The sequence below is a fragment of the Cololabis saira genome, chromosome 7 (assembly GCF_033807715.1).
Source record: "Cololabis saira isolate AMF1-May2022 chromosome 7, fColSai1.1, whole genome shotgun sequence".
In the NCBI taxonomy this organism is placed as follows: Eukaryota; Metazoa; Chordata; class Actinopteri; order Beloniformes; family Belonidae; genus Cololabis; species Cololabis saira.
In genome coordinates this window covers 24,699,997-24,726,702 of record NC_084593.1, presented here as the reverse complement: position 1 = coordinate 24,726,702, position 26,706 = coordinate 24,699,997, and the positions used below count along the sequence as shown (strand labels likewise).

Sequence of the window (26,706 nt, the reverse complement as noted above, 5' to 3'; positions counted from 1 at the left end):
ATAAAAACACAAGCAGATAAAACTTCTGGGAAAAGCCAAACAGCCAGAAACACAATGTAGTCATTAGCATTTTCTTTTTCACCATTTGGTTCATTTTTGTCACTTATGCGTGACAGAATAAACAGTTTTGTCACTTTTCTACAGAAATTGTCCTACGTACTGTAGGGACATTTCATAATCGGTTCTACAGGACTTCTCCTCGTCTCACTCTGACTAATATCGTAATAAAATGCTTCAGCTTACCGGACAGACCTTATAAAGCCCAAGGGAACGTAAATCGCACTATATCCTATTTTTTCCAACATGACAGCACTGGCTCCCGGCTCGTAACTTCATGCACCAGATGGTTTGTAACATAGAACCATGTGGGCGGTCTTGACGTAGAAACCATTTAGAAATGGGACTTGAAAAGAAAAAAAACAGTTATCTGGGGACTGGATGAAGCATCTGTCTATCATTGTCTATAACTTAAACCATCAGATCAGCCGAGCGCTGCGAGCAAGCCAGTCAGTTAAGATACATTTCCATCACTGTGCCGCATCTAGCTGCCACAGAGAGCCTGGCGCGAGCTGGATCTGCTTGTGATTTGGAGCATGGAAGAGTGATTTACTTTTACATGCTTCTTTAAAATCAGAAATGTTCAGAGAGTGATGGTGCTTCAAAGGATCACTGAATGACACATTTTCAGACCCCAGTTATCCCAAACTAAGTGATACATGCATCATATTAAACTTTATGAACTGGCAATCACTTATGACACCCACATACATGTTCTCAGAGGCAGTTAAAGTTCTTTTTTTTATCTTCTTTCTTCATAATATGTTCACAATGCAGTATCCAGCTTGCAGGTTGGCTTGTTTTTGTGAAAATTAACCTGTACTTTTTTTTGTTGTGAGAGGTTCAGATTAGCACGCTAGATATTGTTACAAATTATCCAAACTCCTTTTCTTTATCCCCACCAATGACCACCAACCAAAACTTCACTTTATACTGCACTTATTGTACCTATGAAGGGACAACTATTTTGACCCTGCTGTCGTGGTTTTACTTGCATCATTAATCATCATTAATACAAAAAGGCAAACTCAGCAGAATAGAGGCTGGAGTTCACTGCCTCACTTCTGTAGAGTCAGATGTCAAGATACGGTCAGAGAAGAGCGCTGTGATACTTTCACCGCTGTCTCAATGTGACAAATATCAGACATTTAAACAACAGTAGCTCTGTGAATTGTACAACATGTCTTCTTAAAGACAGATCATTCTAAATTATTAGTAACTTAGCCCAGCAATAACTCCAACACAAACCTGCAAAAAATCTTAAAACAAAAAACACAAGATTTCTAAATTTATTTTTGAATCAGTTCAAAAGTGTCACAACAACTTAAACTTTGCATTCAGAAGTGTGAAACCATGCACGTTTCTACACTTTGATTCCAAGTGAGATACACATAAAAAGCTCTTCAACTGTATCTGCTAGATGCTATTTGCGACAACATTGTATTCAGTTTGAGGCATGCATGGGCACACACTTCTTCTTTTTTTTTTTTAAATAGACCAGGTGAGAACATATGTGTGCTATCTGCAGAGCACCTAAACTGAAACGGAGCCACCACACAACTGAATAAACACACAACCCCCTGCCCCCTCGTCCCCACCTGTCTCCCCACTACGTTTGCATTTCTGAACTTCGGGTCCAGTGATAGGGGGTTAAAGAGCAGCGTGTACAAACACAGAAAAACATTTGCACATCGGAGGCTTTCATGGTCTCCTTCTCCTAAATATAACTGGCCCAATTGCCTCTCAATATAAAAGCTGCGTCCATCTTGGTGCAACGGCAAGCCAACACACAGACATACATCACCACATCATAGTCTGCAAGAGAGCCTTTCAAATAACCAAATGGACCAAGGAAGAGAAAAATCTAATCGTATCTGATGACTGATAGAAAAATCTAATCGTATCTGATGACTGATAGCACTTATGACGAGAACAGGGTTAGAATATCCTGCAGTGAAGTGGTGTGTTCCCATTACTGCATCTCTCCATCTCTGAAAATGGCTTCATTAACAGGCCAGGGCTGAGAGCTCCCTTGCCGAGTGCACGAACGCGCAGTACCCCGAGGGTCCGTTGGAACGGCTGAGGTGAAGTCCATTAACACCCGACAGCTTGTTTTTTGACCACTAAATAAAACAGGGCATTTTTTTTTCTCCCTGCATCTCGCGGTGAAAACAGTCTTTAGCTCGAGGACTAGAGAGCAAAACTTTCAGAAAAATCCCCCTAAAGGAAAACTTGGCGGTTTAATCTAAAATGAGGTAAAACTGTAAGGTTAAAAAAGGAAAGATAGTATCATAAAGTTTGAAGGAATCAATAGCTCCAAAAACAGCTCCCAACTTCTCCATTATTTTTTTAGAAGTCATTGACCTGACAATCCTGTCAGCATAATCAGTATATAATAGGTTAAACAAAAGTCTGCACTCCTATGCCATTGTATTATATTAAACAATAAAAGATGCACCCAAACATTGTTTAGGAGAGAAAGGGTGTGACTAGAAAACTAGAAAAACCAGGCTGTCCTTTGCTGGGTATAAAACCATCTCTCACATAACCTCTCCTGCTCTCCTGGCATCAGGCGACCAAAACAGGCCAACTCCGGGCCCGTGACACAGCTCTTCATTTCCCAGCACTTATGTCCCTGTCGAGAGTCACCTGATGAAATGCTACACTCCAGCCACCATTATTCGTCTGGATACAGGAGCCCGTGGAATGTATCGGATTCCTGCCTCGGGGGGGTATGCACCTTGGAAACGCGGTCCTACTTCTAACCTCTCCCACTTCTCATCTCTCCGTTTCCATTGAGCAAAATTCCACCAGAGGCCTGCTTGATTTACACTGCCTCATCGCCCACCTTTCATACACTTTATATTTCTGATGTATGACTCATAAGGGAGACACAGTTTTGATATCGTTTTCCAGCTGCCTCCTTCATATCATGGCTCAATCTGAATCATAAGCAATCGTGACAGATAACGCCATCTATTGTTGCGTGAAAGCAGGGGAAACGGCTTCACCAGAAATTCAAATCAGAAAACGAATTTGTGCTTTGGTGTCACGATACCAACCACGCAAACAGTTATGCCATGCAGGCCAGTAGCAGAAAGTATCTCCGAGTCACTGGCCTGCACGGTTCGAGTCTAGGGAATTATGACAGTGGAAAATCATTTCCCTCCACCACGGATAGGAGGCCATGGCTAATCGTTCAGTAATCTGATCTGCCTGCATACTGTAGCATCGAGCCGCGCCGCTAGCCAGGCCAGAGAGTCACACATGTGGACACCCCCGGTGCCTGCCAACAGCAGAACGGAGACTAGTCCCATTCAAAACCGACTCTCCAGGTTTTCCTGAGGATTACAGATACTATCGGATCATTTGCTAATACTCGGTTTTGCTGAGCTGTCTGAAATGTATTTACTTTGCTCCTACTCTCCAGAAACCCCTCACGACACCACAGCCTGAGCCATAAAAGTGCAACATTCTAGGCTGGAAAAAGTATGGGATGATACTAAAGATGGTGCCGTCTGCTCCTCCATTCTGGTACATTAATCCAAAAGCTCATTTTAATGAGGAAACATTTGAGTTTGTCTGTCAAATCGTGGGATATCTTGGGTAAACATCCAATTGTAGATTCCAGTATCTAGTGGAGCAAGTGGTCTTGTAGTAGTTTATGAGTAAGAACCATCAGGAGAAGTGCTGAGGCACAAAGGAGAGCTTATACCCAGCAGAAAAGGTTAGGGGGCTCAAGTTTTGGAAAGATGCCTGGCTTTAGCCACACTCTAAAGAGAGGTCTGCTCCCCACACACTGAGAGTGCCTACAAGGGGCACTGACATGGAAAAATACAAGAGCTGGCATGTTGTGGGCCCTGTAGCTCCCGACAATTACTCTGCGTAGCATTAAAAGTGATGGTAGACTTCCTGCACACAATTAAACTGACATCCTCTATGTGGAGATAACAACAAGGCATTCAAAGCTCTGATCGACAATCAACCATTCTGTTCCCCTTTCGGTCCAAAAGATGTAAACTAACAAACAGTGTGATCCTTCTTCAATTACACCAAATGTCCTAACACAACTTTGATGTGATTTCTTATCACCGCCGTCACGTTATTTTATTAGCCCCTATATGTAGGCACCATAACCCCCGTTGCACCATTTTGCAGATATATCTAAGTGAAAAGATGCTGATATATGATCAAATGGATTCAGCAGCACTGGCAGGCTTCATCAGCTGAAAGCGCCAGATCACAGCGTGTTTGGCAGCCAGCGGGAGCAGTCAGATGGAGGTTTAGAACAACCAGACAAACAGTTGGCACAAACGAACAGAACACAACTTAAGATTCAGCTCCCTGGAAATTTGACAAACAAGTGACAGCAACCATCCTCTCTTTTTAATGTAATCTCCAAATGGAATGAGCCTTATTTTTTTATTTATTTTTTTTAATCAACAAATGCAGGGTGGAGCAGGATGGAGAATGGCTTACAAATAACAATGATAGAAAACACTGGCTTTCTATCAACGCCGTTGCAAGAATGTGCTCTGCAGCTGAGGGAGAAACGCAGGGAAAAGTCCTTGTGACTTTGCCAAATACATTTTGGGAGCAAGTCATTCTCGTTCAAAAATCTCTTACTCATTTAGACTCACGCCTGCATGAGAATACACCCCAAGGCAAAAGATTTCAGGCAGGTCTGGACTGCCCCTTTTCTTCTTCTTCAGAGAAGAGCCAAATATTTATAGTATGAAATAAATGCAGCTGGAAAAAGACATTTGCTCCATTTTTATGCCATAAAAGTGCAACAAAGCAGCCATGTCCAATAAACATATGCAGGAGGACTTGGTATGAGCGGTGCATTCTGCAATAAACAACAAATTAAAACTGGATCTCTGCAGATCAAGCTGTCCTACTTTCTAATCAACTCAGTTTGAAGAATCATGTGAAGTAATGACCCTGCTTGTTTTTGAGCCACAGGATCAGTTTGTGCCAGAATGGTTATCAAAACGTGACTGAATATACATATACAATCATAATAAGCCTGTAAGGGATTACTACGGATCCTTATAATCTGATGCATCATATCAAAACACAGAGCCTGTCATTGCAGCTTATTAAAACAAAAAAAAAAGCATCAAAATGAGGCAGTGTTAGAGAAATCTCTGCATTCCTTGTCTATCTTTTGTCCACCTCTGTCATGTGCAGACTTGCAGACTCAAGGGAAAGACCTGTAGGTATCAACTTTGAGGTTTAATCGTGCAAAAGAGACTGTAACAGCGAGGATATTGTTACTTTTTTTTCTCTCTGGTATTAACTTGAGGCGAGTAATGGGGGTCACAGTCTTCGCAACACAGCAGCTGCAACAAAGTTGCAAAAAAACAAGTTGCCTTGTTGTCGCCGGTGCCCGGACTCCATGAAGGGATCCCGTTGTTAAATCAATCAGAGCACAGCCGGCTCTATCACGGGGACAAACTTGGGAGCTGACCGGCGTAAAAAACAATGACCCTACGCTTTCATTTTCTGCTTTGGGAAAGCGGAAAATGGTGGCAAAAAAAAAGGCAGAAACGTGGGGTTTATGTTTCCATTCAGGGGGGGAAAAGGCGAAAAAAGGCGAAACAGGCTGGCCTGTAGTCCGTGTGCGCCAGACGGGGAGCAGCTCTGCTCTCCGTCGTGCAGCCCGACCGACACCAGCACAAGCACCGACACACACGTCGACGTACTCACCTTGTCTGAGCCGTTTTTGTGCACGGGGTTGGATGCAAAACGGTGTCCGAAACCACGCCGTCGTTGTCGGGTTTACTGGCGGGCGGTGATGTGGAAGCGGCCACGGCGGAGTCTGCTGGGGAGAAATAGTCGGGAAACGCGAGAAAGCCCCTCTCTTTCTGTTAAGCTCGTCAGGCTTTAGCAGGCAGTAGCTCATAACTGCCGGCAGGGGGCGCCCGCAGGGAGGGGGGGGCGCATTTTTTTGTTTCATATGCGCATGCATGCATGCTCAAGTCCTCCAGAGGGAACATATTCCTGCAGGGGCTTATCTACATCCGTGCTCTTCAGAGCCGGGATTACTGGGGCCTTCACGTCCCGTGTGCTACCACTCATGGAGAAATTTAATTGTTTGGAGATGTTTGAATTATCCTCAGAGTTTCAGTGATTTCAGTGAAAATGTGCTCAGGGAGCAGCTGTGATTGATTTGTCACCGCAAACGGCAGATAAGACACAAAAAGAGCTCGCTAGCAGTTCAGTTCTTTGTAAAATCACTTTTCTGAGAAAGGTTTAACATAACATAGCAACTTTATTGTTAAAGCACTTTAAAAACAACAAGAGAAAGATTTCAGGCAGGTCTGGACTGCCCCTTTTCTTCTTCTTCAGAGAAGAGCCAAATATTTATAGTATGAAATAAATGCAGCTGGAAAAAGACATTTGCTCCATTTTTATGCCATAAAAGTGTAACAAAGCAGCCATGTCCAATAAATATATGCAGGAGGACTTGGTATGAGCGGTGCATTCTGCAATAAACAACAAATTAAAAAAAAATTGTTTGAATTATGTTTGAATTATCCTCAGAGTTTCAGTGATTTCAGTGAAAATGTGCTCAGGGAGCAGCTGTGATTGATTTGTCACCGCAAACGGCAGATAAGACACAAAAAGAGCTCGGTAGCAGTTCAGTTCTTTGTAAAAATCACTTTTCTGAGAAAGGTTTAACATAACATAGCAACTTTATTGTTAAAGCACTTTAAAAACAACAAGAGTGGAGCAAAGTTCTGTACACAAGAAAAGATAAAGAATAACAACATGGTAGTTTACTTAAAATGCAAACTGTGTGTGTGTGTAAAAAATAAATCATAAAACCAATAATTGTCCCAATTTAGAGTATTAAACTCTAAATTTGTTGTAATTTTCATTTCTATGTTCTTTTCGTTGAAATATCTGTATCAGATTATGTGTGAATTCTAATTAGAGGATGGTTACGTTTACAATGTCTGCTTCAGGGCAAAATGTGATATTAGACAACAAACTACAGAAATAACACAAAAATGATCACCAGCTCATGTCAGAACGCAGTTTGTTGAATGGTCCTGTGAAAGTGGGATCAGGTGACATGTAGTAGGACACCTACACGTCTGCTGACCTTGTGACTCATGAGGTTGGTGATTTTGATTACAGAGTGGCTAAATCCAAGACAAAGCCGTCCTTCAAAACCGCTCCGGCGGCCTCATCCATGTCACATGATAGAGAAGAAAGGGTCATGTTCATTAAGATAAGGATAAAGAAGGTGATGCAGAGAGGGGTTAATTTGGTGTCCTACTCAATAATTAAAAGTGTGTGTGTGTGCATGAGTGTGTGTGGGGGGGAGTGGCTCTGCTTGCACAGATAAGGGGGAAAACAAAGAAAAATAAATAAAGTTGTAGCTGGTATACATTTCTGTTTCGTGTTTTTATGAAAACATCATTGCAAGCAAGTAACAGGGTAATGAATCTATTGCTTATACATTTTTAAAAGCAGCAGAACAACATATAAATATTATAAATAACTTGAAAGTAGCCACAGAGAGCGGTCTGCAAGCTCCCCGGGCCTACATCTAATCTCTGACCTCTGACTCCACAACCTCACTCTGAACTTAAGTAAACGTTCAGGATTTAATGCCCAGCCGTAATCTTCAACATCCTTTACCTTCACTAATTGGAGTTTCACACAACAAAGACACCCCGACCTGAATTAGACCAGGTGGACGGATCAGCTGGAAGTGGACAACACAATTGGCTTACACGGGCTCTTGCGCACCTGCCAATCAGTTTGTCTGCCTCTCCCTGTACCTCTCAATTTATCGTGAGGGAAAGTAGACACATCTCTCATACTCAAGCATACTCTGAGTCAGTTATTTCATCCATATCCATTAAATGATCTATCTAATAACGCTTATTGAACAACACTACCTAATATCATAAAAGAAAATGCTACAAATTAGATTTGCTACTTGTAGAGTAAAGCACAAAACAAACTCATACCTGGATGCCGGTAATAGTCCTACTTTTAGTAGACAATAGGTACTATTCTTATGTTTCTTCTTATTTTTTTTCACTAAATGCAAGGCAGAATAGTAAAGATTACATTTAATCTGGAATCTGTTATCAGTTTAACAAAAGAAATAATGCATTTTACTTCAAATGGCACTGGATATTTGATTGCAGTGAAATATTGACACAGTTCGATTAATACAAGCTGATGAAAGCTTGGAGATCAATTGGAGAACAATTGGTTGATAGTCTTACTTTGTATTCCTTTTAAATAGAAAAAAATAATTGAAAATAAAAGACACATGTTGTTATTTTCTTTAGAGTTCTATTCTTGGTGTGTTTTTTACCCTATTGTTGTAATATGTATGTCTCATTATCTTTGTTATTAATTTTTCTTCTTCTCTTTCACCTGTATGACATGTATTAGGATACTTATTTTTTATCAAAGGAAATGTTATCTTTAAATGTACACATTCCTGGAGAATGCCACTTCGTAAGCCCCTGGAGGGTTTTTAGGCATTCTCCATCACAGTTACTGAATCCATGTAAACTCTTTTAATGTTTTTACATGTGAAAATAAACCAACAAACAAGAATGCAACTAAAACCTTGCACCAGTGTGCGTTTTTTGGGAGGGTAATTCTAACCAGATATAAACGCTGAACATGTACAATGCAATTAAAAATGTATAAGAAACCGTTTGAAACGTTCAGTGACAGATACAAGGTTTTGGAAGCTCAAAAGCTTTGGAGCAGTGTTATGTTTTTAGTCTCGACTAATTTGTGACACTTTTGACTTTGAAACCACCATAGTTTTATTCTTCTGTTTCTGTTTCTGAATCCTTTATTTGAACATGGTTAAATATATATATAAATATATATATATATATATATATATATATATATATATATATATATATATATATATATATATATATATATATATATATATATATATATATATATATAGAGAGAGAGAGAGAGAAGTATAAGTAAAAACAAATGTGTGCAATATTTATAAATAAAAAACAAAAGCAAATCAACAAGCCTCACAGGCAACCAAAACATGTTCAAAAGGATTAGGAGGAAGTTGTAGATTTATGTAATCCTAACCCTTATTTAGATTATCATCGTCGGCACTTGACTTTTACAAAATCTTATCCCAATCTGGAATAACTTTAAAGAAAAGAGAAAATATTGTATTTGAACATTAATGTAAATATTTTGCTATTGCTGTACTTCCAGTATTCATTCTTATGTAAATAAATATATTCTACATTATCATTATAATATCACTCATCCTTCTGTGCATGTATACACAATAACATACATATATACACATACCTAAGTACACATATACATACACGTACATAATATGCACACGTATACACATGCATACATACACCTACGCATATAGTTTTATTCTTAATGAGGTTACACATGTTTAAGTCAATAAACGACGTCTCTCATTACAAAAGCTGCCATAATTTGCAGCCATGACTGACAGTTTTCCAGATTGTTTTAGGGCCACGCCCCCCAGGCGGAGCCTAGCAACGAGGCGCGGTGCATTGTGGGCCGACGGCTACTCGCGCTCCGTTCGGTTCTGCGACGCAAAATGGCGACATCCCTGGGCTCCAACACCTACAACCGGCAGAACTGGGAGGACGCGGTACGTCAAACCACCGCCGAGGTCCACACGGCGAGGAGTGGGGCCGGAGGAGACGGGTTTAATACGTTTTATTCGGGGCTGGAGACTCTGAGCAGGAGCTGCTTAAGCCTGAATTATGGTGCCGCGTTAAATCGACGCAGAGCCTACGCGTAGCCTACGGCGTAGGATACGCCGCGACGCACACCGTACGCCGTAGGCTCTGCGTCGGTGTAACGCGGACCATAAATCAGCCTTTAGCCTCCCGCTAGCTGGCGGCGGGCTAGCCGCGGAAGCGTGGTTGCTGCTGAAATGAATAAGACAATCACACTTTTCTGAAGTGAAACAAACAAAATACATGGCACAATTATGTGCAACGACCTCCTTAAGAAATATGTGAACAGTTCTTTCTTGTCTAAACAGGCTGTGATGTCGTGATCTGTCGAGGCTAATGCAGGCTAGTGTTAGCAGTGATTAGAGTCGTAAATGTTGCTCTCAACACAACACTTAGAATAGAATAAAATAAAAGGATATAGAAAAGGATATAGAATAAAAGGACAATTCACGATGGGGTGTTGGTAACGCTTTGGGATATGCGTTTTATGCGCCATTGCGACAACTTTAGCATGCTAAAGCTGACACATTAATGAATGACTAAACTAAAAGATCCTGCAGTTATTCAATCATTTTAACGCCACGGTTAAAAAACCTTTATTTGGCCAAGTCTGGTCAAACAAGACAGGGAATTTGACTCACTGTACAGTAAATAGACAAATGACAGCTCTTATTAACATATATACATTTTTTTTAAGTGAAAGGTGCAGCAGTTTGAGGTGGACGTGGTTATTGAAAGGTGCATTTTTACAGCATTGTTTTAACATTAGTTGATATACGAGATATATCGACTATGTGCTTAAAGCAGAAGGAAGTCATGATCGTTCCTAGGTATATATTGTGATTATTTTGCAAATTGTAAGTATATTATACATTTAATAAGATAAGATAAGAAATCCTTTAATAGTCCCACAGAGGGGAAATTTCCAGATTACAGCAGCAAAGGGGATAGTGCAAAACACAAGAGGCATCAATATCACACAGTAATAATAAGAAAAAAACACTATAAACAGTATATATAATAATAATAAGAAGAAGGAGAATAAAAATAGTAATAAAAATAATAAAAAATACTAGTATATAAAAAGAATATTCATTCATTCTCTTACCCGCTTTATCCCTTGCGGGGTCACGGGGGTCTGCTGGAGCCTATCCCAGCTTATTTCAGGTGAGAGGCAGGGGTTACACTCTGGACAGGTCACCAGTCCATCACAGGGCCACATATAAACACACAAACCATGCTCACAATCACACTCACACCTACGGACAATTTATGATCACCAATTAACCTAATATGCATGTTTTTGGACTGTGGGAGGAAGCCGGAGTACCCGGAGAAAACCCAGCAAGCACGGGGAGAACATGCAAACTCCACACAGAAAGACCCCTGCTGGGCCTGGGAGTCGAACCGGGGACCTTCTTGCTGTGAGGCAACAGTGCTAACCACTAAGCCACCGTGCTGCCTATAAAAAGAATAACGGATGGATATTTAGTAAATATATTCTAAATTACTGTAGGCTATGAGTGTATATATAGTATAGTAGTATAAGTATATTATAATGTATAAGTATATTCTGATATATAGTATATTTATACTACTATAAATAGTGGTATAGGTATATTATAATTTATAAAGTCGTTGCAAACCATTTTGCTCAAAAGTGGATAGAGATCTGGTGATAGTAGCAAATATTGTGACTTAAGATGTGGATGGTTTTGGTTGTTTACTTCATCTTTTATTTTTGTTTCAATTTATTATTTCAGGAATTGTAGTGATGTTTTTCACCCTTTTTGAGTTGTATTATTGATCTTTTGTTTGTCTATGTGTGGACCCCAGGAAGAATAGTCTTCCCATGGTGAAGACTAATGGGGATCCTTTTTAAATAGACAAATAAACAAAGCAATAGTATGTTAAACTCAAAGTCTACATCCTACTAAATAAGGCAACACATCCGTTTCCTCACTTGAGCCATAGCTGACAATAGAAGTCAAGTGACCAGTGTTGGTATTCTTAATAAACCAGATTAGAAAATGTGTAACCCTATGACATGTTGATGACGTTAGAGCCCCAAGACCTGCTTCTATTTAGGTGCTCAGCTGATATTGTCAGAAGGATGGATTAGGGCATGGTCATGTTCAACAGCTAGCTCTTGAACTGAAACAGCATCCTTCAACAGATGGCAAAGTGGGAGATATCTAGTCCCACAGGATTCATTCATGCAAATTTGTCAAGGCGCCCAAGTGAGAGTGAAATGGAGAGTTCTGCTTCTGATAATTTAGATAGGGATACTCCTGGGAGAATCACAGATGTGGTGTTTGGCTTCCTAAATTAATGTGTTTTTATCTCTCTTTCAGGATTTTCCAATTCTGTGTCAGACATGTTTAGGAGAGAATCCTTACATCCGTATGGTGAGCAAGCTTTGCTGAGACTTCATTATGAAGGGGTGGTTATTTGGTTCTTGTGTGCATGCCAATAGGTATCGAGATGTAAATCTCATTCATGCTTTGTTTTGCAGACCAAGGAGAAGTACGGGAAAGAATGCAAGGTATTTTTATACAGTTTTGTGTATGCAGCACACTCTTCAAAGTATCTTAAGTTTGGATAGATGTTTTTTTTTAATAAGTCTACTCATGAATCTCAATTTTTTCCCCTCAGATCTGTGCTCGACCTTTCACTGTGTTCAGATGGTGCCCGGGCACACGGATGCGTTTCAAGAAGACAGAAGTCTGTCAGACCTGCAGTAAGATGAAGAATGTTTGCCAGACATGTTTGTTGGACCTTGAATATGGTGGGTCTCAAATTATCTCTTTGCGTTTGCCTTGCTTGTAACTTTTCTGGGCTTACATTTAAAGAGTATTGACTGTAATTTCTTTTTTGGATCTTGTGTTTGTCAGGTTTACCTATCCAGGTCCGAGACACAGGGCTCTCCGTTAAAGATGAGGTACCAAGGTCAGATGTGAATAAGGAATACTACACCCAGAACATGGAGAGAGAGGTATGATTAATTTGTAATGAATGCGTATAACTTTAATTAAACACAAACATTTTGTAATAGTTGTAATGTCACACAGTTATGCACCATCTGGTTAAATTATTCAATCATTTAAATATGTTTAACAGGAAATTGTCTTTTCTTAAAGGGTCCCCAGTTCAGCAGTAATCTGTAACATCACTGAAATGAAAACCTTTTTTTACCATTTGTAACTTCATTAGAAGTTTTGTTAGTATTATTTTTTTCTGTCCTTCATCCTTCATGTGTGCTTGGACCTGTGTTCACAGATAGCCAACACTGATGGCACTCGGCCAGTTGGCCAGCTTGGCAAGGCTACAAGCTCTAGTGATATGTTGCTGAAACTGGCCCGGACCACGCCTTATTACAAGAGGAATAGACCACATATCTGCTCATTCTGGGTGAAGGGAGAGTGTAAGAGAGGAGAGGAGTGTCCCTACAGGTGAGTTTTCTGATGTCCCACAGCTGCGCTGTCATACAAGTTTAACAAGGTGCCTGCAGTAAAGGTGATGTTTGTAGCTATTAAACATATTGCTTGATCAGTTTGGATAAGAAGTGAGATATTAGCATGTTTTAATGGATCAGTGTAACATTTATTTACTGTCTATTTTATAACTTGTTGTGGCCATCCACAGGCACGAGAAGCCAACAGATCCCGATGACCCTCTGGCTGACCAAAACATCAAAGATCGTTATTATGGCATCAATGACCCGGTTGCCGACAAGCTGCTTAAGCGGGCCTCGACTATGCCCCGACTGGACCCGCCAGAGGACAAGTCCATCACCACCCTCTACATAGGGGGCCTGGGAGATGCAGTGTCTGACGGAGATCTTAAGTACGAAGTTTTATTAAAATGGCCTTTCAAATACAGCCTTTCTGATGTTGAAATGTTAGAAGACATTATTTTGAAGCTAATGAACTTCTGTCTGTGTTACTGCAGGAGTCACTTTTACCAGTTTGGTGAAATTCGAACCATTACTGTAGTCCAAAGGCAGCAGTGTGCTTTCATCCAGTTTGCCACGCGGCAGGCAGCTGAAATGGCTGCTGAAAAGTCCTTCAACAAACTCATCATTAATGGACGGAGGCTCACTGTCAAGTGGGGAAGGTAGGACACGTCTTGGCTCTCATGCAGATCCACCAAGGAGGACATGCTATGATTTGTTTAACAGCTGGTATTCAGGGATGATGAGTGTTTTTAACACGTTGAAGTAATACAACTGTCACAGTTGCAAGTGTCAGTAAATTATTGACTGCAGTGTTTTTAAAAGCTGGTTATTACTGATAGAGTACAGGCTTAACTGTGACATGCAGATGGGGCTCCTCAGCACACTCAAAATCTTCTATTATGGATGATATTTTACAGCCAAACACTTTTGGTTTTACGTGATGAATTCAGTTGATTTATTTTTTTAATGCATTTTGTAAATCTTTTAGGTCTCAGGCAGCAAGAGGGAAGGAGGGCATGAAGGACGGCGTCAGTGAGATGGGAACTAGACTGGATCCTGTACCTGGACTTCCTGGAGGTGAGCGTGCAGACACAGGGGGTTGACAGGGTGTTTGTGTGCATGTGTATACACAGTGAGTCACACCAATGTAATTTAAAGTACACTTTAATGATTACATGTAATAGTTAGCTAAATACGAATATATGTGCATGAAGAATTTATTAGAGGCATTAGCAAAGTAAGATACCTAGATACCTATTGAGTCTTAGTAAATCTTTTTTTCCTCCAGCTCTGCCTCCACCGCCACCGCTAGATGAAGAGGCTCCTGCAAACTACTTCAATCTTGACCCGAGCTCCTCTCCTGCTGTCATGAACATTGCTTTGCCCCCACCTCCAGGCATCAACCCGCCTCCTCCAGGTGAATATAGTTTGTGTTCAGTTACAGTTACTTGCACAAACTAGAGTGCATAATACTCTTATTGGATGCTAAGCATTCTCTCTTTTCTTCCCACTCAGGTTTTGGCCCTCCAATGTTTCATCCTATGGGTCCCATGGCCCCACCTGTGCCTCCTCCTATGACGATGAGACCTCCAGGTACAATCCACTACCCCTCCCAGGATCCTCAGCGCATGGGTGCTCATGGTGCACACGGCGCCCGTCATGGCGAATAACTGCTGGAGTAACGTCACACGGTTTCCAAGTGTCATTTGTTTCCTCATGACAAACCTGGCCAGGCGTGTTCACAGGAAATGCTGCCGTTGGTTAGAGAACCAAGGACTACTTCTGGAAGAAATAGACTGCAGAAGGATCAGTTGTTTCTAGTAAACGCCACCTGCAGAGCAGCAAAGGAACTGAACAAGCACAGTCTGCGTTGCAATAGATCACAACTATGTGCATAAACTATGACTTTGTCCCTCCTCACAGTTAAAAAGTAAAACAGCATAATACAGAAAATATTTCAAACATAAGCGTACTGGCCGGTGTGACCAGGGTTATGTAAAGCCATTGTACATATGAATACATTTTTGGGGGCTAAACTTGTATTTGTCTCTTTGTGCAAACCATCACATGGAGCTGGACATTGATAATGATTTTTTCTTTTTTGCTTAATTTCAGTTTTTTTTTTTTTTTTTTTTTTCTTTTTGGTTTTTAACTCAATTTTGATATTCCACAGCATAGTGACTTAGTTTCTTGTAAAGCTGCAGTTAAACATTTTTACTTGTCATTAAAATAACTACATTTTGTCAATGTCGGTGCATATACATCATTTGTTTCGTGTTGTCTGCTTAGAGGAGAGGAAGTAGGGTATTAAAGACATAAGATACTGCTGGAAGTGACAAATGGGAGTGGGAAACCATTTAAATGACATGCAGAAGTCTTAATTTTCCTTCTTCTGTAATTCCTTAAGACCAAGACAGTCATCTTTGCAGAAGAGGTCTATGCTTCAGTCTTTAGCTTTTCAGCTTATTTTCATAGGTCATTAGATTCAGGGGAGTAGTTGACTCTCCATCCCCTGGGTGCTCTGTTGAAGTTGGGCCGATGGCACATGCGCTCCAGAGCGATGCCGGGAAGATCTTGAGATTCGACCGCCTCAAAGCCAATCACTGGGATCACCCTCTTGCTTGTCATAGCACCCCCAAATGGCATTGCAGATCTGAGAATAAAAGAAGGCTTTATTCTTGTTTGAACCTGAAAAAAATAGTTCCTAAGGCTCTACCTTAGATAGCTGGAAAGCTACATGACACATGATATGCACGAGTTTAAACTGAAGATTATTTTTATGGGTGGAAATCCAGCAAGAGATTCAGAACATACCAAACTTAGTGTGTACTAAACTTGACCCCTCTCGCTCCTGGCCTAGCTGCCGTGACTGTTGGTTGAGTTAAGTTTTAATTCCGGGTTTGTAATTTCATAATAATCTTAAGGATGTAAGAATATCCCTCCACAGGGGATAACGTTCCAGACTGGCTGGCAGGAGCTGGTGGACTGGCAGCTTTAATTGAGTAAAGTCTAAGTTTGTCTTTTGTCGTTGGGGTTCCTCCCTCTCCCTAAGCTTCACCTTTGTTGCACCGCTTTCCTAGTGGGATGTAATTCCCTGTGTGGCAGGAGTCAAGTGACCCCCTTACATTTGCAATTTCTCCTAGCGATGCCATAAAATTTGTAGGACCCCCCCCTCCCTCCAAATAATAAAAAATAAAAATCACCAGCGGATCATCTATCAAGGACCAGGGTTGAAAATAGCCATGGTGCTGACGCACCTCCTTGGGGTGCGAAGCCAGAGGCTGGATTAATTTTCAAACTGGAAACATGGAGTGGAGCCGAGGGAGGAGAGGATGGCGATGGATAGTTTGGTTACGTCACCCGTCGGTCTATTTGGAGATGGGCTGGGCCTCAACGGTTGCCCTTAAAACTCAACTGTATTTCCCAACTTGTCATTTATTTGAGTGGTATCAGTCGTGGCAGGAGAGGCTGGTGCTACACAGCAGATTTACCTGTTGAAGCACCTGTAGTTGGCAGGCATGAGTCTTTGTGGGGGCTGGGGCAGCTGGGTATTGAGGGCATTCAGAAGCTCGTCGTTGTTTCCCAGAGCGTCTCTCCATGGAGAGGAGTAAGATTTGGGGATTATTGTTGCGTTGAACTTCTCATGAGGAATTTCCTTCAGGGGTCCAGAGTATCCTGATCATGACACAATATTGGGGGATAAAAACAACCATAGTGAATAAAGTGAATAATGCCGTAATATTTGTATTAGGGCTGTTCGATTAATCGATTTTAAATCGTAATCGCGATTATGTAATTAGAACGATGTTAAAACATGAAAATCGTAAAATCGATTTTTCACTTTTTTTTTTTTTACCTTGTCTGCACACATATTAATGATTGATACCAATATTAATGATTGATGGAAATACCTCTCAATACCTGCGACAAGTGCCCCATTACACACCTCTACCTCCTTCATGGGTTGCATTATTATTTAGCATGCAAACACCCAGTTTAGTTTAATTAGAAAATGTCTTGTTTTATTTAATTGGAAATATAACTTACTGTATGTTTGCAAGTGCTGATTTGCTGATTTTTTTTTCAAAGATAAAACTTTATATTTTATTATATTTTTTAAAACTTTTTTTCAACTTATTTAACAGAGTTTTGCACTTTATTCATTAATTTTTGGTTTAATAAGAGCAAAGTTTGCACTTAAAGCCCAATGGGGCAAATGTTCAATAAAAAAACAGCATATTTGAAATCATTTCTTTGCCTTTTGTCAATTCACCAAATAATCGTAATTGTAATCGAAAATCGGATTTTGAGAGAAAAAAATCGCGATTTTATTTTTGGGCAAAATCGAACAGCCCTAATTTGTATTTTATTTAAAAGTTTGAAATCAGTGCTAATGATTGACTTTCAATCTAAAACCCCCACAAAAATAAATTTCACTAAAAAAAGCACACGACATAAAAGCTTTCACTTATACATAAAACCCTCTTTGAACTAACTGCTGTCATCAATAGCAATGACAGTAATCAGATCTCAGTGTGAATCCCAGATAATAAACAGAGCTTAGTTCCCCGTTAGTCAAGACTGTAAGCAGTGCCTTCTGCCAGGACAAATGCACAACAGCACTCAGCAAAGACGCTCACACATAATTGCTTTCCACAAACTGCCAGCTCTTCCAGCTCTGCTTATTATAAAACAAGCTCATGTGCTCTGTGCATATCCATCAGAAAGTCGAGTCCTCTGACGGACCGTAGCGTGTGTCCTTGCATTGCTCAGGAGGAGGGGGCTTGGTCTAGCACTGGCATTGTCCAAGCGTTTGGCATTACAGAGACGTGACTGGTAGCAGACTGAAGCAGTCTCTCTTCTACGGTGTTGCACCATTTACCTGGAGCCAGGACATCGGGACTGCCCTTCTTTGCTACAGTCTTCTGAAGGTTCATGACCAGGCTATGCTTACCAGGGATGGAGAAAGCAAGGTTCTCTTTTCCTCCCTGTGGGTCCAGGACCATCTGTGTGGGAGGATTGGCCTCAAGAGGAACCTTGGTAACAGACAGAGTTAGATTTCTGTGACTGGAGTTGTAACAATCATTCTACTTTGATTGAGGCAGGTTTTGAGGAGCTTTTGAACCTTTGAGAAACTATTGGAAAGACTGCTAGCATAATGCCAACGATTACTATAACACTTTATTAGTCATCACTTCTTCCTATTCAGGGCCACAGGGTGGTGGAACCCATCAGCTGTTAGCAGTGGTCCACCCTGGGCAGGTGTCTAGTCCATCTTAGAGCCACATATAGATGAACAATCGGATACACTTACTCCCATGGGCAATTTAGCATCACCAGTTAGCCTAATATGTATGTTTTTGGACTGTGGGAGGAAAGGGGGGGCACCCCGAGAAAACCGCTCATGGCGAGACTCCACTAAGGAAGGTCCCACATGAGATGAATCCGGGAACCTTCTAGCTTTGAGGAGTTTTGGTGGGCTACATACATAGGGTTGCCACCTTTCAGAAATAGAAATAAGGGACGCCCTGATTTCAGCAGCGCAGGAGCCAAAAAAAAACCCCCAAAACTAAACTGAATAAAAATGTGTTTATTTTATATGAAAAAACAAAATGCTTTGATTTAAAGTTTAAAGTGCTTTAATAGCATTGAACTTGCATGACTGTACAGACAGACAACCATACTAGCAACTGAAATATCCTCCTATGCTACGAATGTCCACATCAGCCCAGATGTAGAATATAGATACAGGTGAAGAATATGGTGTAAAAGTTAATTTATTTCAATAATTCAACTAGAATATGGTGTAAAAGTTAATTTATTTCAATAATTCAACTAGAATATGGTGTAAAAGTTAATTTATTTCAATAATTCAACTAGAATATGGTGTAAAAGTTAATTTATTTCAATAATTCAACTAGAATATGGTGTAAAAGTTAATTTATTTCAATAATTCAACTAGAATATGGTGTAAAAGTTAATTTATTTCAATAATTCAACTAGAATATGGTTTAAAGGTTCATTTATTTCAATAATTCAACTAGAATATGGTGTAAAAGTTAATGAAAATACGGTACAAATCGCGTCCCGTATTAGTTCAATACGGGACGCAACATTTTTTTCTCAAATAAAGGACAATTCCGTATTTTACGGGACGGGTGGCAACCCTATACATACATGACACGGCTCAGACAGCCCCTGGTTACGGTTCTTTGGTACATCCAACGACCAATGAATCTCAATTATTAAAGCCTGAACAATACATCCCTTGGTCATTATGAGTATATACATGCTCTGACATATGCAGACTTGATTTCTTTTTGTCTTGTTTTGTATAATGAGTTGGGAGTAATTCAACAAAGGCCTAATCTTATTCTCTGATCAGCAGATTGACCTCCAGCCCAATGTTGAGACAACTCTCACTAAATATGAATTAACAAAAACAAACCCCATCATCTCCTTTCTACTGGATGATAGATATTCCAATCAGAAATCATTTGTTCCCAAATGCCAATATCGGCATCCCATATTGGTTGAAGGACAAATTCCTATTCCAGGCTGATCATTTCTTGATACGAGGGGTTCAGTAAGTACATTACAGGTGAATCATCGCGTGCTGCTGGACGTCTCTCAGGTTCTTACACTGATGTAGTGAGGACCAGCAGCGACGTTCTCCAGTGTGAACTTCTCTGCCCTTTTCAGTCTCTCCTGAAACATGCGAGAGCCTCGATTAGAGGTAAGCTGGAGCTCTTCGATCATCACATCTTGTGGAACGCTGATTTTCTTCCCCAGGTTCAGACCTTTCACACATGACAGACAGACGGAGCAATTTCTTTAGTGAGTGATGACATATGGACCGAAATTCAGGGTGGAGCGGACATTTTCAGCAGGCATTGGATAAATGCGTCACCAGAGCAGGATGTTTAGAAAGAGAAGGAAATAACATACTAATAAGGACATTTGCTAAATGATTATGTTTACCCTGCTCTCTTGGTTTCTGTCAACATTTAACAGCTGTAGAAGACTGATATGCAAAAGTACAACCGTGTGCATCATCGCCAAGGTCTCATGTTGTGTTTGTGACCCGGGTCTGGCTCTGAAATAGTCTCAAGATGATGTCAAGTGGTGTGTAATGTTTGTTGTGTTTCCGAGTTGCACGGGTAACGGGGCATATAAATAGGATCTTTAGATGAAAGACTTGTGTCAGAGCGGATGGTCCTTTTACTCGCACATGATAAGTGTAGTAGGGAGAGGTCTGGGCAGATGCCACCCCCGAGGAGCTGCCTTTGATCGGCCTGCGCCAAATTCAGTGGTGGGAGTCACATTTTGCTGAGTCTACAAATCTTGCTTTCAAAGCCGAGCTGCTGTACAGCAACAGGGAAGCGAATGACGCAGCTGGGAGGGTCCTCGCTTGAATCTTTGGAGAGTTTCGACAACGTGCTGGCACTCCCGGAAATTCATCAAATCACTGCCCGCTTGTCTCCAAGCAGAAGGGTAACACTTTGAAGTTTGGTTCAGTTACAGAAGACACACAGCTGTTTCCTCACACTATGTCATCTAACATGATGGAGTAGACATGGCAGTATGACTTAAGCAATAGTATATGTGTTTAACACACAGGTATAAGCTCATATAGTCATCACACTCACCTTTGGCCTCCTGAGACAGAGCTTTAGCCTGCAACATCCTCTGCTTGGTGAGGTCGTCCATGCCTCCCTGCATCATCATCATCATCTTCCTTTTTCTCTGATGGTCACAGACATTGTTATAATTTCTTTTGAACATCTTCTGAAAGTGCACTTTGTGTTATAAATGCTCAATTTAGGAACTCAAGCAGGAAAAACACACAGGGGCTCGAGTTCTCTGTTGATGTTAAACTTGGGTTTAGTCTTAAATTATTCAAAGTGCGCCTCCATTTCAGCAAGTGATGTCTCTTTATCAATTCACTGTATACTCGGAGTAACCAAAAAGGCACACGGACACAAATGCATTTTACAGCTGCGTCTCCAGATTGACACGAATGTGTGATCCGGTCAGACCGTAACTCATGTCAGAGGTTATACGGGCCCCGCAGTCTCCCTACCTGAGTCCTGACCTGCGTCTCTGTGAGTCGCCGGCTGCTCGAGCTGGTCCGGGTGGTTGTGTGGTTTGTCCCTGTCTGGAGCTGGGATGCTTTCCACGCTCCAGTCTGACACTCCCCAGCAGAGAAGGGTCAGTCTGTATAAAACTCATCCCAAGATGCCTTGGGTGGTTACATCACGAGTTTAATTTAGCAGAGGGGCCCGAGAGTGAGGATGGATTGAGGGGGTGTTTGGGAGGGGGGGCGTTTACATCCTGACCTCAGGCTACTTTGATAATAAAAATTGGATCCCCTCCGGGTGTTTAAGTGTGTGTGTGTGTGTGTGTGTGTGTGTGTGTGTGTGTGTGTGTGTGTGTGTGTGTTAGTGGCAGCTGTCCAGATGGACACACACGGGCCAAGACGCGGGGCCCCCTGCAAACATAGACACACACACACACACACACACACACACACACACACACACACACACACACACACACACACACACACACACACACATACACACTTTTATGGGAGAGGCTTTAAAATTTATGAGGTAACAGTGATCGGAGGAGGTTGTGAACGTGTTTCCCCTTTAAGGCCAAAAGTTGAACCCTGCAGCAGGTTGCCGTTTCCATTTTTCTGACAGCAGGAGACCTTTGACATCCTTCATCCCTTTTATTTCACTCTGCTCTGAGTCAGACCTCTCAGTAATTCAGCGTGGTAACAAACAGCCAAAAGCCATTGTTTGTTCATTTATTTAGTGATTGACACACCGCAGAGAAACTCCAGTCGTGATTTCTGCATAAATTGTTCCTTTTTTTTTTTTGCTTCACCTCATAAGTGATGACCTTTAACTTTATATTTGATTGCCCTTTTTGCACTGAAGTGAAAGTTTATTGTGAAGCCTTTTTCCCCCCACAAATTGATTCTGCAAGCTCGGCAGGAGCCTGGTAGGGAGAAAAAAAAAAGAAAAAAAATTCTTTATCCCCGCTGAGATTGGATATCGATTTTGAACCTGGCCCTCTTCACAACACTACTATCTCCCAGTTTGAAGCCTCCCGGTCTCTTAAAAAATCCGTGAAGTCATCCTGTGTCACAGAAAATCAGCGGCAAATGCCTGAAACAAGCTGAAAAGCCATTGCCCGTTTAAGATATACTGTGATGTAAGAAAAGCTAGTTTGCTTTATAAAACAAAAGTTGTAGCCGTTTTAACAAAAAGCACTTCCACTTTTGTAGGGCTTCATGATTCAGATGCATCTGCTGCTTCTGCACCTGTCCCTAGAGACCTATTGCTTAAGACTGCACATAAGATGTGATGCCAACATTAACATGACAAGTGTCTATCAACATTTCACTTATTTCAAGAATGATTTTCTTCAAATGACAATGTGAGGATGAGGATCTTCGGGCAGGACACCTGATCACTTGATGAAGACTGTTGGATCGGATGGTAAAAATGGGATTGGTGGTCCGAGCAGTGGGAACATAGCCAGAGAGGGCTACTCCAATGAGCTGCAGTGGAGTATTGGGAAGAGTCGGCTGTGCTCCAACTGGACTTTCTCCCTGAACCCCACACTGCTCCTAGTGCAAAGTCCCAGTCACTCAGACAGGTGCAGAGCAAGCTCTCATGGTGCTGCTCCTCCAGCAAGCCAAAATAAGTCCCCACAGAGAAATGCTCCGACATATCAGAGGGGATATGAAATAGTTTGAACTCCTACAGCTTCAATTATACCCAGTACTCGAGTTGTAAAAATAAATCAGGGGGGATGGTGGATTATAATTTGTGCTGATTACAACTAATATAATATATTACAAATAATAGCACTGACCAAAACACCTGCAGAAATACTGCAGGAATGACATAGCAGCAGTTAAATGCAGCCTTCTGTAAGCTTTAAATATCCACTGGGCTTACATCTAATACATCAAAACACAACAATTAAAAACAGTTTTCTGAACTTATCAATATGACTCTGTCCTTCACAGGATAAGTAAAATGGATCACTGCAAAAATTCAAAATCTTAACAACAATATTTGTCTTATTTCTAGTTAAAATGTCTCATTCTAGTAAAAAAGTCTCATTACACTTAAAACAAGACTCATCGCTGGAAAAAAAACAACAATTTTCACCTGTTTCAAGTACATTTTCACTTTAAATAAGTAGAAAAAATCTGCATGTGGAACAAGATTGTATTGCTTGTAATGAGAAGATAAATCTTGTCCCATTAGCAGATTTTTCCTACTTATTTCAAGTGAAAATTTACTTGAAACAGGTGAAAATTGTCAAATAAGTTATTTTTCTGGTGATGACTCTAAATGTTGAAATAGCAGTAAAACCACATTCATTGATGAAATGACATAAGGGATGGAAAGGGGGGATGATTTTGGCCGTTTATATTTCTGGGGGGATGCCACCCCCCCTCGTCCCCCCTCAACTCGAGTACTGATTATACCCCACTATTTGTTGAGAGTGTGTATGTTTGCTGCTGCACAAGCAAATTTCTCCTCTGTGGGATTAATAAAGTTCTATTCTATTCTATTCTATTCTATTCTATTCTATTCTATTCTATTCTATTCTATTCTATGAGCTCCACCGGCTCTATATAGGATTATTCGTAATTCTATGACACTTAAGCAGAGGACTGAGGTAATATTAAACAAAATAAAGGTCTGGAGAGATGAGACAACATCTGTGCAACAGAATAGAGATGGAAGTTGCTGCACATGAGCACCTGACCGCAGTCAGCTTACACTGATAATAAAAGAAGAAACTTTAGGGATTAAAATCAGTTTGTATGTAAAGCTTACATCACAAGTGAGAAAACTTGACAAGTATGTGGCCAGCTATTCACCTATCATGACCTGATGTCACATGACAGACAGCATGGAGGAGCCCCAGATTCCTGCCGAGGCGGCGATCTCACTCATACGACTCCTGTTTAAATGATTTGGCATTAATGAGGTGACCCAGAGAGCTGGCTCAGGCAGGTATTGTGAGCTGTCTTTTATTCTTGCTTCACCCATCTGCAGGTTTTATTCCAATAGCTCCTTTTTGTTCATTGGTCTTTTTAAAGGCTAAGAGATATTTGTTTCTCACATGCCTTGTGATGTCTCTCGCCCACCAAGCTCGATGCTTCTCTTAAAATCCCACCATCCCCCATTTCAACCTGTAGATGGTTTCTGTGCAGACACATCTATGAATACTTAGTTTACTACTAATATGTACACCCCTAATGAGTAGGGACTGAATAGATCGGAGCCAAGATGCTAAAAGATTTAACCATTATTCATCAAGTTTATCTTGAATTGAACTTTTTAGCTTCAAATAGATCCTTTAAATAGCAATTTGTTTCAGCACAATGCATTGAATGGTTGTGAGAGGACTACCTGATGTCAATTGGAGTGGGCTATGTGCAGGCAAACCATCCAAAACCATGCGTACAAGAGAAAATTGGCCTTTTAATATCTGTTAACTGTAGCAACCTTCGTATGAAATGGATGGAAAAAGCCAGAAAAGAAAAAGGCTTGCAGTTCAGAGCTATTTCTCTACATGGGGAGAAATGATAATTGAAGGATTTTGTGCCACTAAAAAGAAAAAAATACAGAAGCAGGTTTGGGGTTTATTGGAGTTGAAAAAAGATTAAAAAAACAAAACGTAAAAAGTGAAAAAAGGGTTCATAGTGAGGTTGATGTGAGCCTGTTTCGGAACTCTGAAGAAAAACACGATATATGAAAGAAAAGCCTCACAAAATGTTCTGTAATGAGTGGGGAGCTTAACAGCGGGCCTTAAGAAATACTGGTTTTGACCGTCTCTTTCAGTATGCCAAAAAGCATTTTGTTGAAACTGGATCCCACACTCAGCATCTAGAATGTAACTGGCACTTATTCAAGGCTAAAGTTTGGAGACACTGCTGAGACGATGCCACAATGATTTTTGAAGAAACATTTAAAAGTAACCGAACAGGAATGCTTTCTGTAAACGGATCATGGAGTTCATATTACCAGTCTTGTTAAACATTAAGAAATGATTATGATGGTAGTGCAGCTGCCTCACAGCCAGAAGGTCCTGGGTTCAATTCTCGCCAGGGACATTGTGGGTGCTAAGGGGGTGTTTACTTCCTACTGACTTCAGCGCCCACACCCTGGGTGGGGTTGACGAAAGGGCCTTTCTGTGTGGAGTTTGCATGTTCTCCCCATGTTCCCTTGGGTAGCTAATATGAGCTACCCTCACAAAAACATGCAGCAGTCCTGTACTACATATGCCCCCAGATGGGGTGGGGAGGATCTGGCCGGATTAACGTGATCTTTCCACGCGCTACGTCCGGCCAGAGAAACTCCACCCTGTTGGGTGGAAAGAGGTGACCCACTCACTCCTCAAGTAGGGAGGAGACTTCAGCTCAGTGCAGGGCCTTCCTGGGGCTGGCAGAGAGTGAGCAATGACCAGGACAAGGAAAGACTTAGGTAGGAGCCATGGGTGAAAAGAAAAGAAAAAAAATGGGAAGAAAAAATATTTTAATAAAAAAAGAACGCGAAAGTAGACATCTTGCAACCTTTCCTTAATGTGTATGTAGTTTTGGATGTAAATCTGCTGTAATTACAGCATTTCTGGCAAGACTGGCAGAATAAACATAAATGTGTGAGTTTTAGAAAGCTCAGTCTTGTTGTGACTTTGATAAATGTGTTTTTTTGTGTTTCTTCCTTTTTACTAACAGTAATACATAGGACTCATAACATTTCTAATAACCTTATTCAGTACTGTCCCTGCTAATTTCAATACATATAAGGCATTTATTTCCTTTCAAAATCTTGAATTTATAATAATTTATGATACACGAAAGCAGTTCTCATTGTTACATTTATGAAAGCAATAGGTTTTTAAGTTTAATATCTAATACATTATGGTATCAGCCATCATGGACATTTTTCTTTTGCAGTGTTCATGTGATGTAGAGAGCAGTGCAACAAACAAGGATAGAAATTTCCGAGAGGGGTGGGTGGGTGCTCACTAAACAGAGCAAATTTTAACAGGACAGCAGGATTATAATCATTCAGAGCACTGCCATTTGAAGTCTTAGGATATCACCTTGACTCTCACCCTTCTGCTCTCAACAAGTTTATAAAGCAGCACCACTAAGTATGATGATGTTTTCTCACCCTTGGGGGCCCCCTACTGTTCCTGCATGCTCCAGCATGGACATACATGCCACAGAGTGAGATGGTGGTACATACAGGAGACAGTCCAGCATAATGAGCAAAGAACGCCTTGAACAAAGTCTGCAGAACTGATAGAGACTACCAAAGAAGACAAAATGTCAACAACAGCAACTGTTGGTCAAATCCAAGCTTCAACATGCAGCTTTATACATGGATG

General features: G+C 40.9%; 3 protein-coding genes across 5 annotated transcripts in view; 1 reads left to right on the top strand and 2 right to left on the bottom strand.

Moving 5' to 3' along the window:
* The window catches only part of LOC133446939 (bifunctional heparan sulfate N-deacetylase/N-sulfotransferase 1-like), a 56,257-nt gene extending 50,321 nt beyond the window's left edge, over window positions 1–5,936 (bottom strand). The window contains exon 1 of the mRNA XM_061725168.1: window positions 5,770–5,936. The gene's annotated coding sequence lies outside the window, so the exon portion shown is untranslated. The remainder of the gene's footprint in view (window positions 1–5,769) is intronic.
* Window positions 5,937–9,612: 3,676 nt separating this feature from the next.
* Window positions 9,613–15,519, top strand: rbm22 (RNA binding motif protein 22). The gene is made up of 11 exons (XM_061725164.1): window positions 9,613–9,724; window positions 12,170–12,223; window positions 12,331–12,360; window positions 12,471–12,603; window positions 12,710–12,810; window positions 13,095–13,267; window positions 13,461–13,661; window positions 13,767–13,931; window positions 14,261–14,349; window positions 14,561–14,689; window positions 14,788–15,519. The coding sequence occupies exons 1-11, from the start codon at window positions 9,671–9,673 to the stop codon at window positions 14,940–14,942; spliced, it is 1,284 nt and encodes a 427-aa protein (XP_061581148.1). The 5' UTR covers window positions 9,613–9,670; the 3' UTR covers window positions 14,943–15,519.
* On the bottom strand, window positions 14,419–21,505 carry LOC133446938 (myozenin-2-like). 3 transcript variants are annotated; one of them, XM_061725165.1, is made up of 6 exons: window positions 21,356–21,505; window positions 20,922–21,018; window positions 19,915–20,072; window positions 18,155–18,308; window positions 16,764–16,947; window positions 14,419–15,925 (listed from the first exon to the last, which is right to left on the bottom strand). In XM_061725165.1, exons 2-6 carry the CDS (start codon window positions 21,004–21,006, stop codon window positions 15,742–15,744), a joined length of 765 nt encoding a protein of 254 aa, XP_061581149.1. In that variant the 5' UTR covers window positions 21,007–21,018; window positions 21,356–21,505; the 3' UTR covers window positions 14,419–15,741. The 3 variants fall into 3 exon arrangements, with proteins under 3 accessions (XP_061581149.1, XP_061581151.1, XP_061581150.1); XM_061725167.1 differs by having other exon boundaries at window positions 18,227–18,308; XM_061725166.1 differs by having other exon boundaries at window positions 21,368–21,500.
* Between the last annotated feature and the right edge of the window lie 5,201 nt (window positions 21,506–26,706).

What these genes read in the sequence shown, in the direction of transcription:
- rbm22 (XM_061725164.1), top strand. Translation starts at nt 9,671, where the DNA reads ATGGCGACATCCCTGGGCTCCAACACCTACAACCGGCAGAACTGGGAG. An exon ending in TTTGTTGGACCTTGAATATG is followed by an intron (nt 12,604 to 12,709) that starts GTGGGTCTCAAA and finishes TGTGTTTGTCAG; the next exon opens with GTTTACCTATCCAGGTCCGA. An exon ending in GTGTCTGACGGAGATCTTAA is followed by an intron (nt 13,662 to 13,766) that starts GTACGAAGTTTT and finishes GTGTTACTGCAG; the next exon opens with GAGTCACTTTTACCAGTTTG.
- LOC133446938 (XM_061725165.1), bottom strand. Translation starts at nt 21,006, where the DNA reads ATGATGATGATGATGCAGGGAGGCATGGACGACCTCACCAAGCAGAGG. An exon ending in TCTGTCTCAGGAGGCCAAAG is followed by an intron (nt 20,073 to 20,921) that starts GTGAGTGTGATG and finishes CATGTGTGAAAG; the next exon opens with GTCTGAACCTGGGGAAGAAA. An exon ending in AACTACAGGTGCTTCAACAG is followed by an intron (nt 15,926 to 16,763) that starts GTAAATCTGCTG and finishes TTTTATTCTCAG; the next exon opens with ATCTGCAATGCCATTTGGGG.